The sequence below is a fragment of the Micromonas commoda genome, chromosome 11, assembly GCF_000090985.2.
Source record: "Micromonas commoda chromosome 11, complete sequence".
NCBI lineage: Eukaryota > Viridiplantae > Chlorophyta > Mamiellophyceae > Mamiellales > Mamiellaceae > Micromonas > Micromonas commoda.
Genome location: NC_013048.1, coordinates 808,853 through 831,818, shown reverse-complemented (window position 1 = coordinate 831,818; position 22,966 = coordinate 808,853). Strand labels below are relative to the sequence as shown.

Below are 22,966 nucleotides of genomic sequence, written 5' to 3'. Positions count from 1 at the left end.
CCCGGGACCCCGCAACCTTACCCCGGGCGAGGCGCGCGCCTGGGGCGGCGAGGCCGTAGCAACGCACCGAAGCAGCGATCACACGCTGCATATTGTCCGGTGCAGTCTCCTGGGTGAAGATCGCACAGAGCGTGGACGTGTGCCGCGCTCAGTGACGGTCCGGCGGTTCAGATAAGCTTGTCGCCGTCGGCGGCGTGGCTGGGGAACTTTTTTCCGGCGGTTCAGAATTCCGGCGCGCGACAGGGGCAGAGGAGAGGGGCGAGATGGCGCTCCTCGAAGCCGGGACGGCGGTGACGGTGAACGGGCTCAAGGCCCGGCCTGATCTGAACGGCAAGACGGCCAGAATAGTGGCATACGTGCCTGAGAGGGAGAGGTATCACCTGACGATGGACGACGGGGAGCAGGAGGAACTGTACCTGAAGCCTTCAAACGTCGAGCTCTCGGGCAGAGACGAGCCCGTGGCGGACGCTCAGGCATCCGAGGCCCCCGTGGAGACGCCCGCAGCACCCACAGAGGAACCCACGGCTGCAGCGCCGCCCGAACCCACCGTTCCCGCGCTCATGGACCCCGGGACCGTGGTCGAGGTGAGCGGGCTCAAGGCTCGTCCGGATCTGAACGGCAAGCACGGGACGGTCGTTGCGTACGCCGCGGACAGGCAGAGATATCACGTCAACATCATCGGTACCGAGGAGGAGACCTACCTCAGGCCCGCAAACATCACGATCGTCACGAAACCCGCACCCGCGCCCGCACCCGAACCAGCGCCGGTCCCCGAGGAGGGCGCGGCTGAGAGGGACGCCATCCTTCGCGAGGCGAGCAACGGCGCCGCCGCCGCAGCCTCGGCACCCACGCCCCCGATCGAGGAGCTCAAAGACGACGAGACCCTCCTGAAGGAGTTCTTCGCGGATGTCTCCGATGCGTCGAGGGACGCCGAAGTTGAACGGATCCTGGCGTGTTTTAAGCTCAACCCCTACGAGCATCTCAACGTGAGGTTTGACGCCGGCGAGGATACAATCAAGCGAGCGTTCCGCAAGGTCAGCCTGTTGGTTCACCCGGATAAGTGCAAGCATCCGAGCGCTAAGGCGGCGTTTGACGCTATCGGTCAGGCTCAGACGCTGCTGGGGAAGGAGGAGGTGAAGAGGGAGCTGGACTTCAACCTCACCCGAGCAAAGGAGTCGGTGATCAAGGCGTGGAGGAAGGAGACCCGCAACGATGTGGTGCTGAGGGTTAGGTACAACGGAGACAGGGACGCGCAGCTCGCCGACTTTTTGGAGAGCGATGAGTTCCACGAGCGGTGGAAGCTGGAGGGTAGGAAAAACATCGTAGACTTAGAGTGGCGGCGGCGCAAGCTCACCCTTCGCATCGCAGCAGAGGAGGAACGCGTGGAGAAGGAGGAGAAGGAGGAGGCGGCCGAGCGCAAGAAGCAGTCAAAGGCTCAGAAGAACTGGGACGAGGAGAAAGCGCGGGAGGGTCGCGTCGGCGGTTGGAGGGACTTCACCAGCAAGAAAAAGGCGAAACGGCAGAAGGTGGCTGGCGAGTTCAAGGCACCCACGCTCAAAAAGGAAACGAGGGCGAAGGAGGAGGAGTACCATGGGCTGGACAAGAACGGCAACCGCGTGCTCCGGCCCGATGAGGTAACCAAGGCTTGGTAGTGATGAATTAGACTAGAATCAACGATTGCAACGCTACTGATTTTGCTCTTCCTGCCCCACGGACACCCAGTTACTGGTAGGCTTCGAGGTGGGCTTGTGCTCAACCTCACCGCCCTCAGAGTTTGGATCCGTTGCAACCTCGACGTTTGGCTCGGCGTTCAATCCGGTCAACGCGTTTCTCTGCGCCGCAGTGAGACCCTCTTCTTCGACCCCGTCGTCCTGCTTTATCCGCTTTCCCGTGTCATCGTCGCCTGCGTACTCCTCGTCGACGAGCGGACGCTTGCTGCCGACGAGACCCGCCTCGTATTCCGCCGCCATCGGAATGAACTGCGCCGAGAGCGAAGGCGGGCTCGGCCCAACCAAGGGCTCGTCGTCCACCGCCGGCGCCGGTCCCACCGCCTCCTCCTCCTCGTCATCGTCATCCGTGTTGAAGTAGTCCTCCTCGCTCTGATCCATGGACCCGTCGCGCCGCCGCCGGTGCGCCTCCATCGCCTGCGCGGCGGCGGCGGTCTCGCGGCTGAACCCGGCTCCGAAGAATGCCCCATTCGCGCCAACCGGCCCGGCGTTGGCGTTCATCATCAGTGACCCCCCCGGGGCACCCGCCGCCGTCTTGGGCTGCTGCGCCTGCTGGTACCGCAGCTTCAGCAGCCTGAACGTGTCGACGTACTCGACCCCGGAGAAGAGCTCATCGTAGGTGACCACCAGGTACTCGATGAGACCCTTTATGTTTTCGCGCCGGACAAAGTCGACGAGCTCCAGCACCGAGCTGTTGAGCAGGTTATATCGCGCCCCATTCTCCCCGAACGCCTTCATGACGGGTCCGAAAAGGTTGTTCTTGATGATGTACCTATTGTAGAACTCGTCCTTCAGGCCGACGCACGACCGCAGGAAGCGTATGGCGGCAACCACCAGGTACTTCTCCCTGCGCTTGGTCAGGTTGAGCACCTTCTCCACCACGTTGTTGCGGAGCACGTAGTACTTGATCCTGAAGCTGTGGTGTTGCACGCAAAAGCATAGCAGCTCGATGGTCTTGACCAAGTTCCACGCGGGCACGAACGAATCCAGTGGCCTCAGACCGGATTGCGTGGGTTCCGTCCCGGCGTCCTCCTCCTTGGTAGCCCCCGCGCCAACGGAAGCCACCAGCTTGTCCACGTAGTGATCGTAAAACAGCTCGAGGAATCCACTCTTCTCCACCGGCTGGTCCATCGTCTCCGGGTCCAGCATCAACTTTAGCAGCTCGAACAGCTGCGCCTGGAGACCCTCCTCGCCCTGGACGAACAGCTCGACGATTCGATCGAAGAGCGCGTGATCTTCCTGCTTGACAAGGAACGCCCTCAGAGCGCTGGGGTCGTTGTGCAGCGTGGACATGAGCACGTCCGCCCCCTTGAGCTGTGACGTCTCGCTCTCCGCCTTGAGCACGTCCGTCAGCACGTAAAACAACCCGTGCTGGATGAGCGAGGCGAATAGTGACCCGCGCTGCTGAACCTGGAGGTGCTTCGCGAGCGAGCACAGCTCCTGGAGGAAGCCCACCAGGTCGTCCCATCCCGGGTCCGCGCGCGGCGTCGATTTCAACCGGTTGAACAGCTCCTTCAGAAAGGCCGGGTCCTGCTGGAGCGCGAGCACCACCTCCACGTTGTTGAAGAGCATGATGGACGTGAGGGTGCCGAACGTTGCGTCGTCCAACACCCTGGGCAGGATGACGTCCTTGAGGTACCCGATGCGGTACGTCTGGTGGATCTTAGCGCGAATCGCCGGGTCCTGAATCGGGACAACCTCCTTGAACACGACGCTGTCCCGAAGGAACGCGCGATGCTGAACCTTCTGCTGCGCGCCGACACCCGTCCGCTCCCCCGCATCGCCAACCCCGTCTCCACCCGTTTCCTCCGCTTCGCTGTACTCGGGATCGTACTCGAGCGCACCCACGACATCGAAGACGTTCTCGTCCCGGAGCAGCTCGTCAAACAGGTTGGCGTCGTTGAGCAGCACCAAGCCCCGCACCAGGGTGTACATCATGTGCAGCGACTCCATGTCGTCCAAATCCTCGCACGTCTTGAATAGGTCTAGGAGCTGACGCAAGTAACCCTTCTTTAGCGCCAGGTTGGCGATCTTCTCGCGTGCAAATGGCGAGCACTCGGTGACAACCTTGACCAGCTCAGCCAAACTGCCGAGCTCCGCTGGTGGCAGCTCCGAGGGTCCCGCGCGTCCAGAATCCTGATAAAAACCGTCGTCCGGCGCACTCCCGAACTCGTACTCGTCCACGGCACCCCGTCGCATGCGACCACCCATATCCCCAGACGCCATGTCGCTCTTCTTGTACGTGTGTTGTACGGAGCTTATCTGTTCCCAGATGTAGTTGCACCCCATCGCCTCCTGGAAGCTAAGCGCTATGTCGGTGTGAATGTCAGGATCCGTCCAGGTGATGATCGTGTCCCCCCCTTGACGCTGGTAAATATCTTCCCTAGAGATACGGTGCACCAGCAACGGCTGCTGGTCCTCCTCCGAGACGACCACGAGGCCGACGGAATCAGATTGCTGCAATTGAAAAACAGCACATGGGTGGGTTGTCAGTTTGGTCAAATGCGCCGTGTGCGGGAAAGACTGGCGAGCGCGTTTCGAAAAGAAACCGGTTACGCGTGATCTTGGATGATGTATGCGATGCCGGGACGCAAAGGGGCTCCGTATGTCCACCCGCGGCGCGAGATCCCGACGAGTCCGTCTGGAGAACCCTAAAACAACGAGGAAAATGCTGTTTGGCCACGACGCTTCGAACCGATCGCGAGTCGCGAGACGTGAGTGATTGAGACCGGCTTCAACCGCGATCGGCGCGCGCTGGTCATTTTAGACGACGTCAACGCACCTCCATGTACTCGCACGACACGTGACCCGTCCCCTTGTCGTCCCAGTGCCCGCTCTCATTCAGGCGGTAGACCTTCACCCGTTGCAGGTTGGTGTAGTCCGCAGCCTCCCCGCCTAACGGCTGCGGCTCGACCGCGGCCATGCCGCCGTCCGCCTGCATGTTCCCCTCCCCGTCCATACGGACGCGCGGACTCGCGCTACCCGGATCGGATGCGATCACAGGCGCCAAGAGACCCACTGGGGGAAGCCCGGGCGGTGCCTTCTTTGTGTCCTTGAACCGGTGGATACACGAAACAGGCGGGAAAATTTTGGACGGGTCGGGATTGGAAAATCTGAGTTCATTTAATCGCAAACTAATCAGGAAAACGTGACTAAGGCTCTATAGGGCTCAAGGAAACATGAAAGGGTGCGTTCTTTTGCCTTTATGTTCCTTCCTTTCGCGCCAATAGCACGCTCTGACTGTTATTCATACGAACGACACTGTGCCCGAGTTCGGTCTAAGGGGTTGGATTTAGGCTGAGTGGTAAACCATAAACATTCCAATACGTAAGTGCGCGAGTTCGAATCTCGTCGGTGTCAAACTACCTTTTTCTCCAAGCCCACAGTCGGTGGCCCAACCCTTACCGAGCATCATCCGAGCCTCAACTCACGTCCTCGGCCACGCATCGAGCACATGCACACACGAACTTGTACTGCCCCTCAAGACACCTTCTTCTTTCTTTCAAGTTCATCGTCGTGGGGACGTAGCTCACCGTGATTTCCTCACCCGCCTGCACTCGCCGCAGCGAGCGCACCGTCAGGGAGGTCCCAACGTTGCAGAACTCGGCGCTCGGAACGCACGAGTGGTTGAAGGCGGAGCCCTGTAAGTACACTGCGATTCCAACCGGCACGAGAGATGAACGGTCGTTCGCGTAGAGCGTGTGGGCGTTGCAATTGACGCTGCACAACAGCTGCGTCAACTCGGCTTCGCCGTAACGCGACGTCGTCGCGGGTTCATCGCCAGAAGGATCCACGACCCTCACGCCGTCCTCCACCGATTCGTCCATCAGCCTGAGCGTGTTGCGCGATATCCCCGCCAATCGACCGCGTTCCTCCGTGTCCGGTGCCGGCACGTGCGCCTGCAGCATCCGCACCCGATCGACGCCTGCGCCAACCACCATCGGCCCGCCGGGTGTGCGCCACCCGCCGGCTTGGGACAAGACGCGGAGCAGGAACCTCTCAGGGACGTCCCCAAACTCAAAGTCGATCGCCTCCGCTTCTATTCCAGCCTCGAAGGCGGCGCACTCTCCATCACTCGAGTGGTACAACCGCCGAGCCTCGTCCTTGCATGCCGTGGAGCAGTAGCACTCCAATTTGCACCCATCGCACCTGAACTCCGGCGGGTCCTTCTCGAGGAATCGGAGACAGAAGCTGCAGCAGGGCGGGTCTGTATTCCGGTACACCATCGCCGCGGCGCATTTCTCGGACAACAGCAACTCTCCTGCGATGTGAAACAAGCGGGGTTGGTAAGTTGAAGGACGCGACTGACTAGGCGCAGAGGCAAATAACAACCCCCACCTGATTCGATGTCCCTGAGCGCTTCGACGTATCGACCTCTCCCGTCTTCGAAGACTACTCGCACGCCTTCGTGCCAGCTCATCGATCCATACCCGTTCTGCGACGGCTAGCTCGTCACGCGCCAGACCGCTTCCCGGGCGTCGCAATACGACTCTGGTGCGACCACGACCTTTTTCTCGGTTGTGAAGTTTATCAATCACTTTCGCGTGCACCGCGGCCGAGGGCGGTTGCCGCTGAACAAACAAAGGGTTTCGCGCAGCCGGTACGAGTATCGCGTTCGAGCACGGTTGAGTCGGCGTATCGTGGCGGGCGATATGAGTCGCGAGGGGAGGGATGCGGGGCCATCGAAGATGGAGACCTTCGAGTGTTCCCTGTGCGGCATCGAGGTATCGTTCGACTACAAGGGAAGAACCCCCCCTTACGAGAAGGGTATCGTGTACGTTCCCGACTGATTTCCCAACGTCTACGTCTCACCCGCGTTATTAGTTCGGTCCACTGCTCTGCTAGCCATTCATCGCTCAAGCCAGAGGCGAGCACTGAGGAGACTTCCCTCTGTTTTAGTTTCCTCGAGGACGGATACTTTCGCCTGGATCCTTTCGCGGACAGGCGAAGACCTCTGTTCATAGGTGCGGATTGTAATTTGTGTTCCAGGCCGGTGTGTGGACAGCCGACGTGCTCGTTGTTCTACACGCGTAGGTTTTGCGCGCGTTGTGCGAAGAAGCATGAGGTGAGTCTTGACGGTTCTGAACTTCGAGATCGTACCGCCCCTGACGCCGTCGACGTTGCAGGGTGAGTTCCCACCAGAGATGAAGCGTGACTTGAGTAAACTTAGCTCGTAGCAACTTATGGGATGAATTATCGTTCACATTACAAGCGTGTCTCGCGTTCTTCTCCCGCCCTCGCATGCAGTGAGTCTCAAAAAGAATGTGTGAGTTGGATCACGGAGCTGGGAGCGCGCCAGCGTTTGAGATCTCCGGTGCGTACTTTTCGATCATTTTCGCGAGCAGGACGTCGAAGCTCATGTTGCTGTGGTCGGGGATATCCTTTTTCGCAGCCCTGAATCGGTTCTTGATCTGGCCGAGGGTTCGACCGGGGACCAGCCCTTCCCACGCAACCTTGTGCTCGTCGTCCGCATCAGACTTGAGGATGCCCTCGAGCATGGTCTTGTCGTCACCTTTCGCCCACTGCCCAGTCTCCTCCGGGCTCGGGGCGATGCGGTACCACTTTTGCATGCACATGTTTTCGCTTCGGGTTCCAATCTTGCTCGATATGGCCTTCCAGTTGATGTTGTCGCGCAGCGGCAGGTGCTCGTTGCCCTCGCCCGCGCCTCGACCGGGCGCGGCGTTGTTCTGGGCAAAGTACTCGTTGACCAGTTCCCTGAGGTGCGCCACCTCGGCCGGGGACCAGTCTCCGCTCTTTGGATTGTTTCTCATCATCCTCCACTTGTCCCTGCACGCATGCCCCGGGCGGCCAAGGTTCTTGCCCACCTCCTTCCACTTCTCTCCATACTCCGCCACGAGATCGGTCAGCTTCTTCTTCTCCTCGTCGCTCCACTTCCCCTTGTAGTTGTCCGAGTCGTAGTGCCTCGACACGTACCCGTAAATCTGCTTCGGGTTCCGCGTGGGAAATCCGGTGGCGATTTCGAGGAAAGCCTTCCTCTCGCTGTCCGGGAGCTTTGCGCCCCGGCCGCCCTGTTTCTGCCGCCTCTGCATGAGGAAATCGAACTTCTTGTTGTTGTAGTCGTCTATCTTCCCGTGCGCCATCGCCCACTCCTTGATGCGGGCATCGAGCTCCTCCTTCTCATCCTTACTCCACTCTCCGAACTTCTGGCCCTCAATCTTCGGGTTCCAGGCTTCATTTTTGGCTTTCCTCTCCGCGGCGACGATGCCGTTAGCCCCCTCGTGAACCGTCACAACCTCTTTGCCGTTCTTCTGCTTTTTGGGAGGGCGCACGGCGTTGTTCGGGCGATTTTCCCCGTCGAGCGATCCGGTCACGCGTTTGTGGCCATCCTTTTCTCTTTTCGCCTTCTTTCCGTGCTCTTTATCGCCGTCGGCGGCCTTCTTCTTCGAGATCTTCTCCCTGTCCTTCTCCTTCGACTTCTTCCCCTCCTTTCCCATCGAACGCTTTTCCGCAGGCGAAAGGGGGATGAAATCGAGTCGCTCGCGCTTCGCGACGGTCACGGATGGGACGCACGTGCTCCCCTGTTGGTGCGGATGAAGTATCTACGGCGAACACCGCCCCTTCACGACGGCACCGCGCCGCGTCGCACAGTACCGGGTCGGGATCGACAGTAACCACCAAAATACCCGGGTGTGGCTAGCGTGTACATCGAGGTGTACTCGGCGCTTTTTTGACACTCGGGTGTTGAACCAAAAGGTGAATGGTCTCTCACAGGCGGGCAGTCTTGAAAAAGTGCGAATGGCGAGATTCAAAAAAACACGGTTTAATCGGTTCCCATATCTTGGCCGATACCAGCCAATGTTCCAGCGCGAAAAGGCAGGTCGATAATCCGCTCACGGCAGACCGCCTACGTGTTCGCCTCTTGACGGATAGCGTAAGGCTCGGCACCGGCATTCGAACCCGTCACCGGCACACGAACAAGATGGCCGCCTACATGGTGTCTTCGTCTCTCAGCGCGCGTCAGGGCTACGCGCCCTCCGCGCGCCTCGCCGCGCGCGCGGGCGCCTCGCCCGTCGCCGTTCGCGCTCCTCTCGCCGTCGTCGCGAAGCAGTCCCGCATCGGCAAGCAGCCCGTGCCGGTCCCCAAGGGCGTCACCTACACCCTCAAGGACAACCACCTCAGCGTGAAGGTGAGACCCAAAAGCTTAGCATGCATATCAAGGAACCCACAGCGCGGCACTAGAGATGCGGGCGACGCTCGGAAACGTCCTTGGCGCCCGCGTTGCGGAGGCTCGCCGGATAGGTTTTTTTCAGGGTTTTAGGGTTCAGGCGACAGCACGCTAACCATGAACGCATCCCCCTCCCCTCCTCCTCCTCAGGGTCCCAAGGGCGAGCTCCAAATGCAGTTCCCCGAAACCATGGTCTTGACTGAGGTAAGCGCGCGCGCCTTCCAGCTCATCAAGTTCTCCCATCGTCCACCGTCGCGCCCCGCTCGAGGCAATTTCTGTGGATAATAAAAGCTCCCCCTCGTTTCTCGGAAAATGTGGCTCAATGTGTCTTTTTCTCACCGCCGCGTCCCTCTCTTTGCCTGCACAGGGTGATAACGAGATCGCATTCGCCAGGGCTGACGACTCCAGGAGGGCTAGGGAGGGTCACGGTCTCTACAGGACCCTGGCCAACAACATGATGGTGGGTGTGTCGACTGGCTTTGAGAAGAAGCTCAAGCTCGTCGGCGTCGGCTACAAGGCGGCGATGGAGGGCAGCAAGGCCATCAACCTTTCCCTCGGCTACGCTCACCAGGTCATCGTCGAGATCCCCGAGGGCCTCCAGGTGAAGTGCGACAGCAACACGGAGATCACTGTGTCTGGCTACGACAAGGTTGAGGTTGGGAACTTCGCCGCCATCCTTCGCTCCAAGCGCAAGCCGGAGCCGTACAAGGGCAAGGGTGTGCGCTACGCTGACGAGGTCGTCATCATCAAGGAGGGTAAGAGGAAGTAACGGACGTGATATAGCCCTACGTTGTTTATTCTTTGGCAAGCGCTAATCCCTTGTAACTCAATCCTAAGCTATGGATATTCTAGAGTGTCAAACTACAGTGGCTTTGGCTTTCGCTTGAATCCCAACGCCTCCAGATCCTGCGTCGCGTTGTTCGCCCTGCCGCGCAGCTGCGGCGGAAGGAGCGTGTTCACGGGTTTTCCGCTAACATTCCTCTGCTGGCCGCCACGACCGCTCTTCTGCGGGACGCTCGGCAACGGGAACTGACCATTCGCCGGTCTCTTGACACCAGTCACTGCCGTGCCACTATGCTGCGCCCCCCCACCCGGAGGTCCGGGCCTGCTGTAGTGCTGCGTCATGCTACCGACGCCTCCAGGACCAGTCGCTTCGAGCAAGTCGAAAGCGCTGGGAAGGATCGTCGACGGCCGGTGATCGCTCGCAGACGAAACCCCGGCGCCTGTCCTTCCGGGGTTGCTCGCGCCCCTCGCGCCCTCCATCTTCTGCAGCGGCGTCTCTCCGGCTTCCACCCCGCGCTTGTCAGCCTCCGCCGCGACGGTGGGAGCCTGCACGTTCGTTGCGTCGTCGTCGTCTTCATCGGACGAGCTGTAATCCAGACCCAGCATGGCGCTATGCGACGCGGAGTGGCACCCCTCCTTTGTGTCTTGACTTGGTTACATACATTTTGCCGAAACTCGTGCGGAAACCGGACTGCTCGCCAGGAGACGCTTTGGGAACAAACTTCGACGAAGCGGGACAGCTCGCACCCTCACATAACCCAACGCAGACGCAGAGGCACTCGTAAGTAGCGTCGCAGGACTGCAAACATGGATGGAGCCAAAGGTGGTGCTCTCGCCGACCAGAACAGTCAGCTGATCACTTGTACGTGACGCGACCGAGAGTCGCAACGCGATCCCCGGAATTCTCCTTCTCCTCCTCTCCCAACGGGCGTCTTTCCGGGTAGTGGTCGACCTTCGACCATCTCTTCCTCGAACTTTTTTGGCCCATGCCGGGGCGAACCGGAATATGGATCCAACCGTTGCGCGTGTCGAGTCGTCGACGGTGTCGCCGCCGCCGCCACTGCGTGACCTCGGCGTCCGAACCAACGTTCGTCTCCCCGAGGCAGAATTTCTCACGTTCCGTCTCCCCCGTCTCTCGCAGGCATCGACGAACTCCGCAACAAGCGCACGGCAATCGACGAACAGATTGACCAAGAGGAGGCAGAAAAGGCTAAGGTTCAGAGCGATCTCCAAGTGCTTTCGAAGCGCCTCGCCACCCTGAACGAGTCCATCGCTCGAAAGCTCGCCGCGAGGAACGACTACGACAAAACCATCCAGGAGACGGAGGCTGCTTACTTGAAGATTCTGGAGAGCAGCCAGACGCTTCTCACCGTGCTCAAGCGCGAGAGCATGGGACTGGAGAGGAAGAGCACCGGTCCCGGTGCCGTGTAGGCGATGCGCGCTGTAAATTCGGGGAGGCGGGCGCTCTCTCATTAGACTATAGTCGTTGTGATAAGAGGTACCTTCGTACAAGTTAAAATTCCTTACAGCTCCTCGCGCGGAGTCATCAAGGCTACGAACCTTTCTGAGAATTGTGTGGCCATGTCTAAGGGCGACATGCCATCGCTGTTCTTCACGGCCGGGTCTCCTCCTGCCTTGACGATCGCCGTGACTGCCCGCTCATCCCGATTCTGCACCGCGAGGTGAAGCAGCGTCTCACCGTTGCCCGCCTGCAAGTTAACGTCAGCGCCGAGCTCGAGAAGGAGCTCGAGCATCTCGTGCCACGACGACGCGAGCGCCTTGTGCGAAGGCGGGGATCCCCCACCATCGAGTGCATCGACATTTGCACCGCCCTCCTTCACCAGAACCCTTGCAGTCGCCAAATGTCGAGGAGACCTGCCCCACAGAGTTCTGTGTAGCGGATGGTATCCATCGGCGTGCTTCTCATCCACGTCAACCCCGTGCTTGACGAGCACACGAGCAGCCTGCTCCCGCCCTTGAAAGGCAACACCGTGTGATGGGGTGTAACCATCTTTCTCAGGGATAGATGGGTCTGCCCCGAGCCTGAGAAGCTCATCAACAACTTCGCTTTTGCCCGCGAGGCATGCCGCCATCAGGGGCGTCTGCCCCGTGATTGGCTCACGCTCATCGAGGCCATCGAGGCCGCTCTTGAAGAAGCTAACGTCACCGGCCCTAGCTTTGTCATGCAACACACTCGCATTTACTCCTACACATGACATCGTCACGACTAGCACGATCAGCCCTTTCAAAATCATGGCGCTCATCACGCGCGCTGTTCACTCTGACGTATCAAGGCACTTTCCTCCTCGAATATTCCGTCGTTCTTCACTTCTTCGGGCAAGGCGCAGGACTTTTGTGCGACCATGAGTAGGCTGCTGACGTTAGGTACGTCGAAACCATCCACGATACCATCACCCATGTGGCTCCCTTCTAGTCTACATTCGAGCGCATGGGTCCCCGCCGGATTAGTGTTGTCACCGTTCCGATCGCTGATTGTTTCATCGTCCACTCTCCTGCAGGCTCGATCGTGGCCGGTTTCCTTGCGGTCTGGGTAAGGCTTTAGACAGTATCTGAGAACCAGCATCTTCTTTATGTGACGGCCCTTGCATACACGGGCGTTGGATAAGTCTGACGTATGTTCTCCTAACCTTCATCCCATGTTCAGGTGTGCATTATGCAGAGTGGGCTTGGGGAGGCAGAGCTCCAAGCCGTCCAACTGGTAACAACCTGACCCACTGAGCAAGCACTCTGTAACTTACCTGCACAATCGTCTTGCCACGAACGCTGTCTGACATTGTTCCGATCCATTTCATCACAGCTGCCGCTCTGGGCGTTGGTATCCTTCGGCCTGTATTCCATAGCGGTCATCGGGTGGAGCTTGGCGCACTTTCCCACGTGTTCAAAGGATGCGGAGATTCTTCAAGGCGAGATGAAGGAAGCACAGAGCGAGCTCTGTGCGCGAGGCGTGCTGAGTGCAGAGGAGATCGAGTGAGGAATCGTGTTCACGTGTTTGCGCTTGCACCATGCTAAAGATTAGTACCGTATCTATGTAATACTAGCTAGCTCTATAGAGGGACACGACGTGCTCGATTTAGGGTTGCCCGCGTTGGTCCGCGACGCGCGACAGGATGGAGTGCACGCGGAGCAAGATGGGTCCAACCTCGGGATCGTTCAGATAATCATGTGCCGACGATGGATCCTCAATCATCGCTTGAAAAGCTTGAAGCACACGCTCGGACTGCATGCCTGCCTGGATGGCTGGATGAGTAAGAATGTTGCCAAGAAGCGCCTGCATACTCTCCGGGTTTCCCTGCGCACCGGACCCGTCATTCATCTGGCCAGTTTGCGCCTGATACGCCCCCGAATTACCCCTTTCCCCGAGCAACCATGCGCACGCGGCGTCGTAATCGTTGTTCGTTGCGGCCAAGGCGGACAACACCTCCTCCCGAGCAAAGCCCATCTCCACAAGTCGCTGGATGACTGTCTCGTCGGGCCCCTGTGTTGCGCTCGATGCCTCTTGCCTCATCCTGAGAAGCGGGTGCACTGTCGATGCACTCATGATATGTCTTATCTGCGCATCGGTGAGCTCCGCGTCGGCCTCCGGGCTATCTCCCACCTCGAGTAGCCACTCCATCGCAGCAGGGCTGTGGTTCAGGTGGAGGAGAAGTGCCTTCCTCGCCCTCGCCTCCGGGAAACCCATCTCCACGAGCTGTTCGACGGCTCGAGCGTCCGGCTCAGGCAGGGTGATTCCAAGGCCTCGCCCAGTGGCTTGTGTCACGCTCTGCTGGACTCCGCCAACCTGCGTAGACTCCGCGCCATCAGAGAGTTTCAGACCCTGCAAGTCCAGCGGATCCCCATTGGAAGTTTGTTGAGCGACGACTGAGCCGGCCCGTGCCATCAGCTTATTGATCAGATGGAGGTTGGCTGCTGGCTCGCTGATCGCCTGTCGCGCCCGACCTCTGCTATTCCCCGATTTCGTGACCCGTGATTTCATGACAGCGACTACGTCGCCGTCACCAACTCGCTCTTCCCGGAGCTGCTTTTTCTCATCGGAGAGTTCTCTTCCGGCGTGAATCAGTCTCTGTTTCGAAGGCTCCACGTCGATCAGGCTCGCTTCAAACAACTTTTGCTTCAGAGCACCAATTGTATCCGTGTCATCCACATCGTTTAGTTCGGTCGCCCCGGACTTCAGGTCCAGCACGTGGAGCTTCATCGAGTCCCACGCACAATGTCTCAAACGAGACAACGTCCAAGACTGACGAGACGACAAGAAAAATAAGGAAAAATGTGCCGAATTCAAGTTTCCAAACTGCCAGCCCAGAGAAGAAACCGAGTGCGACTTGATACGAAAAGAGCTGGTGTACCACGCACGGAATGACCCTGTTTTATGAGTTTGAAGCCAGAACTGTCCCGCGGTTCGATCGACGATTCGGAATTAACGATAAAAAGAAAACTCTCACCATCAGAGATGTCTGCGAGCCCACAGACGAGTTTAACGCCATGAAATCGAACTCGCGCTGCCCCCTAACTAATCAAAGACAAAAGCGACGAAGTTGTGATCCTGCATAAGAGAAGGATAAATAAAGAAGCGACTACAAGCAAGACCGCTGTTTGCGGAACGAAAATATCGTGGAATTCCATTCCAATCTTCTTAGAGGAAGTTGACGATTTTAAGGAAGTCGCCAGACAGGAAATCAGGAGAACACCGAATCTCTTCTTGAACGAAGGAGCTTTGATGATAGCGAAACAACAAAGTTCGCGCGTGCAGCGAGAAACTGGGTCGTACGTTTGTTTGTTAATGCATCCCCTATGACTTCACGAGCAAATATCAAGGTAGGAGCCAACTAATCTGGATTCTGTAAAGTCACCAAGCGAGCAAAAGATGTAATACTGTCCACTATCAGCGTTGCCGCGAAGCGAGAATTACTTACTCTACACGATGCATACACAAAGAAAGAGAGAGGGCGGAAAAAGGAGGAAAAACGGACAATCCTACATCACTATGCAAGGAAACCGCAAACTACCGATGCGTTTCGCATTACTTCGGACCAAATGTGCAGCGATCTAGCTCGAGCTGTTAGGCTTCGATCCCGTAAATAAGCTGCGAATTCGTTTCTTTTCCTGCACATAGCTATGCTCGTTTCCAGCCGGTCGCTGCGGTTAAACAAAGCGCTGCAGTTCGAACCTTTCAGAAACGAAGAGAGAAATTGATGTTTTTTGAACTCGACAAGGCTTCCGCTATTCAGCGTTCGTTCCTATACGCTGAGAGGAGAGCATGACCACAACGCCAAATGGCTCATATGCGCAAGCTTGGTTCTTCGATGAATACAATGAGACGACCAGGGCGATGCTACAGCACTGAATGAACTCAAATAAAAAGCATCATGATGTTGCAGCTTCTAAGAGCAGAAAGTGCGAAACAATGTCAAACTTAGATTGAGGCGGTCTCGTTCCTCATGTTTCGCCCTGCATTGTTACACCTCGAGCTATAGTGCATCGTGGCTGCGACGTTTTCTTTCATATGCGCAGTGTGTGAATATCCTACAAACATCCTGCGACGCCAACCAACACCATTTCGCTGATCATACAAAACTTGCAGCTCATTCATTAATTAATCATTATTGTTTTTAGGGCAATTTCGACGTTTTCGCCGTCGCAATGCGACGTATTGTACTGTACAAAGTATGCTCCCGCCATGCATGTCGGTGCCTTTATATTGACGCCGCTGGATTGCTTAAGAGAGTAAAAATATCGTTTCGTAATCTTTCTTTCGGACCATTTGTTTTGGCAGTAGGAGGGAGAACCAAATGTTTTTGAAAGGACAAACGCAATCACGTCAACTCCATTGATACTTAGCCTCTTCGACTTCGCGCTTTGCTCGGTAAATTGCTTGCAAAAGTAAAAGTGCCCGTCTTCCATGAACCCGTCGTCCAAAATAGCACTCCTTCAACCAATCATCTTGACGTTTTCCTTTCCGCGAGAGTATACCCGTCTTCAGAAAAAGTTGCAATTCGTGCCCAGGTCTGGTTGCCTTTCTTCGCGAAGCAGAGACCTTTTCTTGTTAACAACGCCATACACGAAGCGCTCCGATTTCCCAACTCTTCAGCTAGCTGCTACTTCAGGTAGACTACCTTCGCGGTAGCTTCTTAGCTCTATTAGTAGTCTTCCTTTGTACTACCTTCGAAGGTAGACTATCTATCTCTCTATCAATCATCTCGTGGATGGATCTCCCTCGTTCATGATGGTTGTTGGTCTCCCCGTCTCATCGAGTTCCAAGTCGCCAAATTCTCAAAAATTCATCCGCTCTTGCCTGCGCTGCGACCAAAAATAGACTAACTTTTACTGCACTTCGTGGGAGTTAATCCGGAATATTTCATCCCAGCGTCCCTCGGTGCGTACTGTATGGTACGGTACGTAGTGGTGCGATTTTTGTCGGTTTTGTCGTCTTCGTTGGCAAAATATTTTGATTTCGGCAAATTCCAAAAAACTCGTCTCAGGTTGTCTCGTCGGTTTGGTCCACCTCCAGGAGTTTGCAACGGCTTTTACGAGACGTTGCCTGCTTTGGTGCTGGCTCGCCATTCTGTGGTGTCGCCGTATCGCATCCCCTTCAAAGGACGCGAGCGGACGACATGAGCCATGATGTGGATCAGAGCGATACTGCTCCGGGTGCGGCGGCGGCGCTGATGCGCGAGAGGGTAAGGACTCCTCTCCCGTAGCGAAACTCGGCACGAAAATCCACTGCGTTCCTTGGCGACCAAGCTGAAGCTTCTTCGACAGACCGATTGACATCTCCCGTGCTCCCTCTTACTACGCAGGTGGATATGTTTGCGGAGGAGCTAAAGAGTGCGAGAGAATACAGTGATGCCATCAACAGACTGTTGCAGGTGAGGGACCGGACATAAGCGAACTCCGCGTTTTCTGCAGACGAAACCTGCGAGATCCCCCCGACGTTGGGGGGTTTACCTGCCTCCTCTGACCCTCCCTTGCATCGTACTTTTCTCTCAGACTCAACTCAGCACGCTTGGGGATGATGATGGAGAAACGCAGAACAAGAATAAGAGCAGGAGCCGGACGAAGAAACCAGCTCTGGAGCGGAAAACCAAACGGAAGGCACTTGGCTCTGTTCGCGGCGCCAGCAGGACAGCTCTTAGCGACGTGAAGCTCAACGAAAGTCAACGGCGATCACACTTGGCTGAAGATCCGTCAGCCTCGAGCAGTGCATTTAAATCAGCGAAGGATGTTTCCGCGCGCGAAACGAAAGCCATGGCCCTTGAGGCTGGTATACGACGCCTCCAAAAAGACGTGGAGCGACACCGTGCGACGGAAGCAAGTTTGCGCGCAGCGCTCGATGCAGAGACGGAGGTTTGGAAGTTTGACTGTTCAGTCAGCGACGAAGAGGAACTGCACGAAAAACTCGCAGCCTCACTTGATATGCAAGCACAGATGCAGGAAGAGTTGGCCCGGGAGTTGACCTTAAGGATAACTGCGGAGGAAGCAAGTGAGCAGGCCAAAAAAGATTTGGACTCCTTGCAACGTGACTTTGACAGCCTCAAGGATGATGTCGCACAGCGCGCGAGCGCGTCCAAAGAGCGAGATGACCTATTGGAAGAGCTTCGACGCGAAACTGAAGCCAGGAGAACTGCTGAGGTGGCGTACGAAGAGGTACAAAGTCGGGTTCAGACTTTAGAGAATACCCTTGAGAAGCAGCGCAGTGAGCTGCGCTCACGCGCGAGTGAAAACTCACAGGAAATAACATCCAGCCTGGAAACCGCAAAGGCAGAAGCGACGCAAGCTCGAGCTCGAGTCGAAGAAACTCTGGCAGCCCTCACAAGGGCTAAGCAAGCCGAACGTGGCGCACGAAAATCTGAGTTGGCTACCGCAAACGCTGCCCGTGCAGAGCTGAAAGAGATGAAGAGGAGGTTGGCAAAGGAATCTGAGAAACGACAAAAAGCTGAGGCCGAGGCTCAAACAATCCAAATGAAGTTGGAAGAACATATCAACGGGGATAGACGCGACGATTCCAGCAAGATAGCAGAGGCAATTCAGTCGAAAGAGATGGCGGAGGCGCAAGCCTCCATGTTGCGATCGTGCCTTGAAGACACCGAGGAAATGCTTGAAGAGTCCCGAGCTACCGCTCGCACGCTGGAAGCAAAACTGAAGGAAACGCAGGTCATGCAGAAGAGTGATCCTTCTGTAGATGAAAAAATGCAAACACTCCTTTCACGAGCAGAAGAAGCAGAGCAAAGTGTATCAGCAGCTCGCTTGATAGCTAAACACGCAGAGGAAGGATTGGCGACAGCAAGGCATGATGCTGAAGACATGGCGCAATATCTAAAAAAATTAGTCGCAGAGCATGAAGCAGCCATCTCGCGTCTACATGCCGAATCAAAAGAGAAGGATGAGTCCATAGAGGCTCTTAGACGTGCACACGATGAAACACTGAACAAATCAAAGGTACTCGATGAGATGCTCATTCGCGCTGAACAGACAAAGCGCCAGCTCAACGAACGACTGTCAAAGGCCAATGCTGAAGTGAAAACCTTAACGGAGACATGTGTTCAGCATGATGACAGTGCTTTTCATGAGCGACTCGCATCCATGCAGCAAAAGTTGAATTCTGTTGAGGATGCCAAGAGTGGCGCAGAAGCAAGCCTGCAGCAAATGCAGGAGGAAATGAAGCATTTGCAATCAAAACTTGCAGAAAAGGAGGCCAAGGATGCTGGAGCAACTGTATCGGTGCCCATCGAAGTGACGCCAACTGTTGACATGGTTGTACAGACCGACCCACCTCCCCAACTCATCGACATCTGTACACAGATGGATGCCAGTATCGACGTCCGCGTAAAACTAAGCGCTGACATTGAAGAAAAATCAAAAGCGCTGGAGGAAGTGCAGTTAAGATTCATCGCAGCCGAAGTAAAACACAACGCTGACCTTGCAGCAATGCAGCAACTCTGTGACGAGCTGAAATCAAAGGCAGATGCCTCTGCACATTCTGCGAATGAACTCGAGTCTAAGCTTGTCTGGGCTACGCAGAGATCCTCAGATTTAGAATCCGAGCTGGCAACACTACGAGAAGAAGCAAAGTTATCATTGGACGTCAAGGTGAAAGAAGTGGTTGCTGCCACTCAGGCTGCGAGAGACGCACTGGTGGGCAAGTCAGCTGCCGAGACAGAAATTCAGCAGCTGAAGCACATGCTCTCCAAATATGAAGAAGCAGCATCTTCCAATCATGAGATGGAGATCGACGTCGTAGAGCTCCGTGAGGCGCTCTCGAATGCAGCAGTAACAATAAGGAACCAGGAAGCATCGTTGTCTGAGCTGACTGCCCAGCTTGAAGCTGCCGAAGCCGCATCCGCTGATGGCGAAGCCCAGAATGCTTTGCTGCGGGACGAGTTGGCGGCAAAGTTGGAGAAGGCAGAAGAGAGTCTGAAGACGGCACGGGCTGAGAATGCGAAGCACGAGTGGACAATATCGGAATTGAAGTCTCGCCTTGATATGTCGGAGCTGAATGGTCATGGCATGCAGGACGAGATTCAGAAACTGAAGAGCTCTCTGATGGAGTCCACTGCGGAAACTTCTAGATTGGGCAGTGCTGCAAGCAAACAAGCAGCGGAATCTCAGGCAAAGGTTTCAGAGCTACAACATTCTTTGAATGATGCATTTCGGGAAATCGAAGGATTACGACTTCTCGTCAAACGCTTCACTGCTGACTTGAAGGATTCGGAAGATCGCTTTACTCAGCTTCAGGGAGACTCGGAAGCTTCCGTGAGAACTGCCTCCGAGCTAAAACATCGCTGTGATGCTGCAGAGAAACAAGCATCCGAGATTGATGCTGCATTTTCCGCTTTCAAGTCAGAGGCCAAAGCCAGACTTGAGTTACAAGGGAACCAATTGATGGAAGCTCAACGTGCTCTCACAGATGCTGCAACTAAAGCAAAGGCGGATGAAGAAGAAGTGCAGCGGCTGAAGCTAGTCGCACAACAAATGGAAGCGACACCATCAATCGACGAGGCGCTGAAAGTTGAGGTTTTAGAGCTCCGAGAGGCTTTGCATCTAGCGCAAGAAGCTCATGAAGTCCAGGAAACATCATTGTCTGAGCTGACTGCCCGGCTTGAAGCTGCCGAAGCCGCATCCACTGATGGCGAAGCCCAGAATGCTTTGCTGCGGGACGAGTTGGCGGCAAAGTTGGAGAAGGCAGAAGAGAGTCTGAAGACGGCACGGGCTGAGAATGCGAAGCACGAGTGGAAAGTATCAGTGCTTACATCTGATTTAGATATGCAAAAGTCTTGGACTGCTGCAAAGGAGCGCGAGGTTCTTGAGCTCAACGAAGCGCTTGTGATGGTGCGGGCAGAAGTTCAGAGTGCAACCAGTGAAGCTACCGCGAAGCTGTCAAGCACGACCAACGAACTTTCGGAAGCTCGGCAAACAATTGATAAATGTCGTCGAGAGCTTGATGAAGCACGCCAGCTCTCGGATCGCCTCGCGAGCGAGCTTGATGTTTCGAAGCAACAACTTCTGACTGCAACAGTCGATGCCGCTAAGTTCAAGAAAGATTTTGAAGCCAAGTGCGTCGAGGCAGAAATACAAGCAAATGAGGCAGCCGCTGCGCTTTCAGCCTTTAAGCAAGACGCAAATACAACCTTAAAGCAAAAAACAGACGAGCTGGTAGCGTTATCCGGTGTTGCGACTGATACCAAGGCGGCCAAGGATTCTGCTGAGACCGAACTTCGTCGACTTAGACAGGCTATTGCACAGCATGAAGCCAATGTCTCAATGGATGAAGCCTTGAGAGTCGAGGTGATTGAGCTTCGTGAGGCTCTCACCGACGCGCTGGAAGCTCACAAGAATCAACGAACATCTTTATCTGAGCTGACTGTCCGGCTTGAAGCTGCCGAAGCCGCATCCGCTGATGGCGAAGCCCAGAATGCTTTGCTGCGGGACGAGTTGGCGGCAAAGTTGGAGAAGGCAGAAGAGAGTCTGAAGACGGCACGGGCTGAGAATGCGAAGCACGAGTGGACAATATCGGAATTAAAGTCTCAGGTTCAAGTTGGCGAAGTCAAGCTAAAAGATGCCACCTCAAAAGTCACGAGCACTTCGGCTAAGCTAGCAGAATCTGAAGATTCTCTTGCTGTTTCAATCCGCGAGTTGAAGGAATCGAGAAGACGAATAACTCAAATCGCCGCTGATCTTGAGCGTGTCCAACACAAACATGAGAAATCCATTGAGGCCAGCTATCAAACTGAAATGAAACTCGCTGCAGTTGAGCAGCGTGCAGCATGGGCTGAAGCAGCGTTGGTAGCTTTTAAGCAGGAAAGATTGCATGATTTGGAGGTGAAGAGCCAACAAGTGAAGTCTGTTGCGACATCCCATGCCGACAACACCCTTGAAGAGTTCAAAAAAATTGCCAATGTTTCCTTGGAGCGGAGGACCACAGAGATGCTACTGGCCACCCGCGTGGCATCTGAGGCAACGGCTGCGAAGGAAGCTGCTGAAGCAGAGATCCAGCGAATGAAGCAGACCCTAGAAGATGTCCAGGCGAAGACAGCTGCAGATGTTCATCTCCAAAGCGATGTGCGCGATCTTCAAGCAATCTTGGTCCAGTCTACTAAGATGCTTCATCAAAGATTTGAAGCTGTGGACGAAGCTGTTGCAACTAAGGAGGCCGGGAACAAATTGGTATCTCAATTGGCGTCTATTGAAAGTTTAGCTGCTCAAGAAGCTGCTCGCACAGAAGTCAACCGCTTGACATGTCTTGTTGCTGATGCGGAGAAAGAGAATGGCGCGTCAAAGGAGAAAATCCATCAACTTGAAGCTGAGGTTCACGTCCTTCAATCTGCGCTCGCCGAAGCGCGAAAGGCCCACGACTCGCAACTTGGTTTGCAAGATGAGTTGCGTTCTCAGCTCATTGCCCTACAACTTTCGTATGATGCTCGCGAGAAAGATCATGAAGAGGCTGCCGCCAAGCTTCGACATCAATTTGATGAGAAGCTTGAAGCTTCTATGCGCGAACTTATAGAAACCACTGACCGTGCGGCGAAGGCGATGGCATCGAAGGAACTTGCTGATGCGGAAGTCACTCGTCTCGTAGCCCTTTGTTCCGAACTAGAGAAGCACGACGAAGCGGCAATCGAAGATGCAGTCAAAGCTAAGACGGCAGAACTTACCAAAAGAATCACAGGTTTGCAAAAGGACCATGATGAAGCGCTCAGTTTGTGTGATTCACTCCGGTTGCAGCTTGACACGGTAGCTGCCGCCGCAGAGAAAGCAAATGAACTTAACGATCGATGCATTCAAGAAGCTGAGGTGTATGCTTCAGCGGCGAGTATTGTCATGCATGAGATGAGCGACCAGCTAGCCCAACTCAATTCAGAGGTCACTGCTGCGAAGGCTAACATTACTTCTTTGAGTGCCGTCCGAGAATCTCTTGAGGACGAGTTGTTGTCTATGGAGGTCGAAATCAAGGTTGCTCTCGAAGAACGAACACAAGCAATGCAGGAAGTCAGCGAGCTCAAGAAAAGTATTTCGGGACTTGGCAAGGTTCGTGACGACCTGGTTGTTGCTCATTCTGAGATGAGAAAACTCAAAGAGGCTGAAGAACGAGAGGTTGAGTTGCAATTGCGAGCTGAGAGCGCAGAGCAACGCGAACGCGAATTGCACACCAAAATAATCAGCACTCAAAGTGCATTACGCGAATTGAGATTGGAGAATGGATCGATGGAGACTAGATTGGCTTGCGGAGCAGCAGAACTTTCTTCAGCAAAGGAAGAAGCCATCCAACTCAGGGAAGAAGTGAAAAAGATTCAACTTGCGGCGTTGGATGCTTCAGCTTCTGACACTAACGTCAAATCGAAAATTAACGCAGTTAAAGAAGCCCTGAAGGATTCCGAGGCAGCGTTAGAAATCGAACGGCTCGCTCGCTCAGCCGCGGAAGCACGTGTTTCTGCTCTCGAACAACGTTTGGGTCTCCTCAACAGCACAGCCGGTGAGTTCACTCAACAACTTGACGAGGGCTCGAATGAAGAAATCGCTCAGTTGCTCGATGTAGCGCAAGAGGAAGTGGAAAGGGCTAGGGCCGAGTGTCAGATGGCCAAGAAGGAACTGAGAGGTGCAAAATCGCGTGTCCGACAACTTGAGGAGGAGGTGATACGACTTCAGACGCACGAACACGCTCTACATGCACTTATCGGCTCCGCCTGATAGAATAGAATACTTAGACGACATAGAATCAATAGTAGTCTATCTTCACGTGATAAAATGCTACACGAAG

The 22,966-nt window shown here is 55.5% G+C and overlaps 11 protein-coding genes across 11 annotated transcripts; 5 read left to right on the top strand and 6 right to left on the bottom strand.

Moving 5' to 3' along the window:
* Window positions 1-872: 872 nt before the first annotated feature.
* MICPUN_72179 (predicted protein) lies at window positions 873-1,565 on the top strand (the record flags this gene model as incomplete). Its single annotated transcript, XM_002505252.1, has 1 exon — window positions 873-1,565. A coding segment is annotated over one exon (693 nt), but the record flags the coding sequence as incomplete, so codon positions are not given.
* Window positions 1,566-1,685: 120 nt separating this feature from the next.
* MICPUN_86265 (predicted protein) lies at window positions 1,686-4,650 on the bottom strand (the record flags this gene model as incomplete). Its single annotated transcript, XM_002504950.1, has 5 exons — window positions 1,686-2,169; window positions 2,239-3,464; window positions 3,516-3,888; window positions 3,949-4,184; window positions 4,510-4,650. The coding sequence occupies 5 exons, from the start codon at window positions 4,648-4,650 to the stop codon at window positions 1,686-1,688; spliced, it is 2,460 nt and encodes an 819-aa protein (XP_002504996.1).
* A 499-nt stretch (window positions 4,651-5,149) lies between these two features.
* Window positions 5,150-5,953, bottom strand: MICPUN_103169 (predicted protein; the record flags this gene model as incomplete). The annotated part of the gene is made up of 1 exon (XM_002504949.1): window positions 5,150-5,953. One exon carries the CDS (start codon window positions 5,951-5,953, stop codon window positions 5,150-5,152), a length of 804 nt encoding a protein of 267 aa, XP_002504995.1.
* Window positions 5,954-7,003: 1,050 nt separating this feature from the next.
* On the bottom strand, window positions 7,004-8,182 carry MICPUN_103168 (predicted protein; the record flags this gene model as incomplete). The annotated part of the gene is made up of 1 exon (XM_002504948.1): window positions 7,004-8,182. The coding sequence occupies one exon, from the start codon at window positions 8,180-8,182 to the stop codon at window positions 7,004-7,006; it is 1,179 nt and encodes a 392-aa protein (XP_002504994.1).
* Window positions 8,183-8,654: 472 nt separating this feature from the next.
* On the top strand, window positions 8,655-9,761 carry MICPUN_92039 (predicted protein). The gene is made up of 3 exons (XM_002505251.1): window positions 8,655-8,874; window positions 9,064-9,117; window positions 9,281-9,761. Exons 1-3 carry the CDS (start codon window positions 8,668-8,670, stop codon window positions 9,680-9,682), a joined length of 663 nt encoding a protein of 220 aa, XP_002505297.1. The 5' UTR covers window positions 8,655-8,667; the 3' UTR covers window positions 9,683-9,761.
* Window positions 9,762-9,774: 13 nt separating this feature from the next.
* Window positions 9,775-10,302, bottom strand: MICPUN_62659 (predicted protein; the record flags this gene model as incomplete). The annotated part of the gene is made up of 1 exon (XM_002504947.1): window positions 9,775-10,302. The coding sequence occupies one exon, from the start codon at window positions 10,300-10,302 to the stop codon at window positions 9,775-9,777; it is 528 nt and encodes a 175-aa protein (XP_002504993.1).
* A 201-nt stretch (window positions 10,303-10,503) lies between these two features.
* DIP (deflagellation-inducible protein) lies at window positions 10,504-11,127 on the top strand (the record flags this gene model as incomplete). Its single annotated transcript, XM_002505250.1, has 2 exons — window positions 10,504-10,558; window positions 10,838-11,127. The coding sequence occupies 2 exons, from the start codon at window positions 10,504-10,506 to the stop codon at window positions 11,125-11,127; spliced, it is 345 nt and encodes a 114-aa protein (XP_002505296.1).
* A 146-nt stretch (window positions 11,128-11,273) lies between these two features.
* On the bottom strand, window positions 11,274-11,801 carry MICPUN_72498 (predicted protein; the record flags this gene model as incomplete). Its single annotated transcript, XM_002504946.1, has 1 exon — window positions 11,274-11,801. A coding segment is annotated over one exon (528 nt), but the record flags the coding sequence as incomplete, so codon positions are not given.
* Window positions 11,802-12,370: 569 nt separating this feature from the next.
* On the top strand, window positions 12,371-12,688 carry MICPUN_62656 (predicted protein; the record flags this gene model as incomplete). Its single annotated transcript, XM_002505249.1, has 2 exons — window positions 12,371-12,415; window positions 12,515-12,688. 2 exons carry the CDS (start codon window positions 12,371-12,373, stop codon window positions 12,686-12,688), a joined length of 219 nt encoding a protein of 72 aa, XP_002505295.1.
* A 99-nt stretch (window positions 12,689-12,787) lies between these two features.
* Window positions 12,788-13,909, bottom strand: MICPUN_62655 (predicted protein; the record flags this gene model as incomplete). Its single annotated transcript, XM_002504945.1, has 1 exon — window positions 12,788-13,909. One exon carries the CDS (start codon window positions 13,907-13,909, stop codon window positions 12,788-12,790), a length of 1,122 nt encoding a protein of 373 aa, XP_002504991.1.
* A 2,416-nt stretch (window positions 13,910-16,325) lies between these two features.
* Window positions 16,326-22,896, top strand: MICPUN_62654 (predicted protein; the record flags this gene model as incomplete). The annotated part of the gene is made up of 3 exons (XM_002505248.1): window positions 16,326-16,391; window positions 16,512-16,580; window positions 16,702-22,896. 3 exons carry the CDS (start codon window positions 16,326-16,328, stop codon window positions 22,894-22,896), a joined length of 6,330 nt encoding a protein of 2,109 aa, XP_002505294.1.
* Window positions 22,897-22,966: the final 70 nt, after the last annotated feature.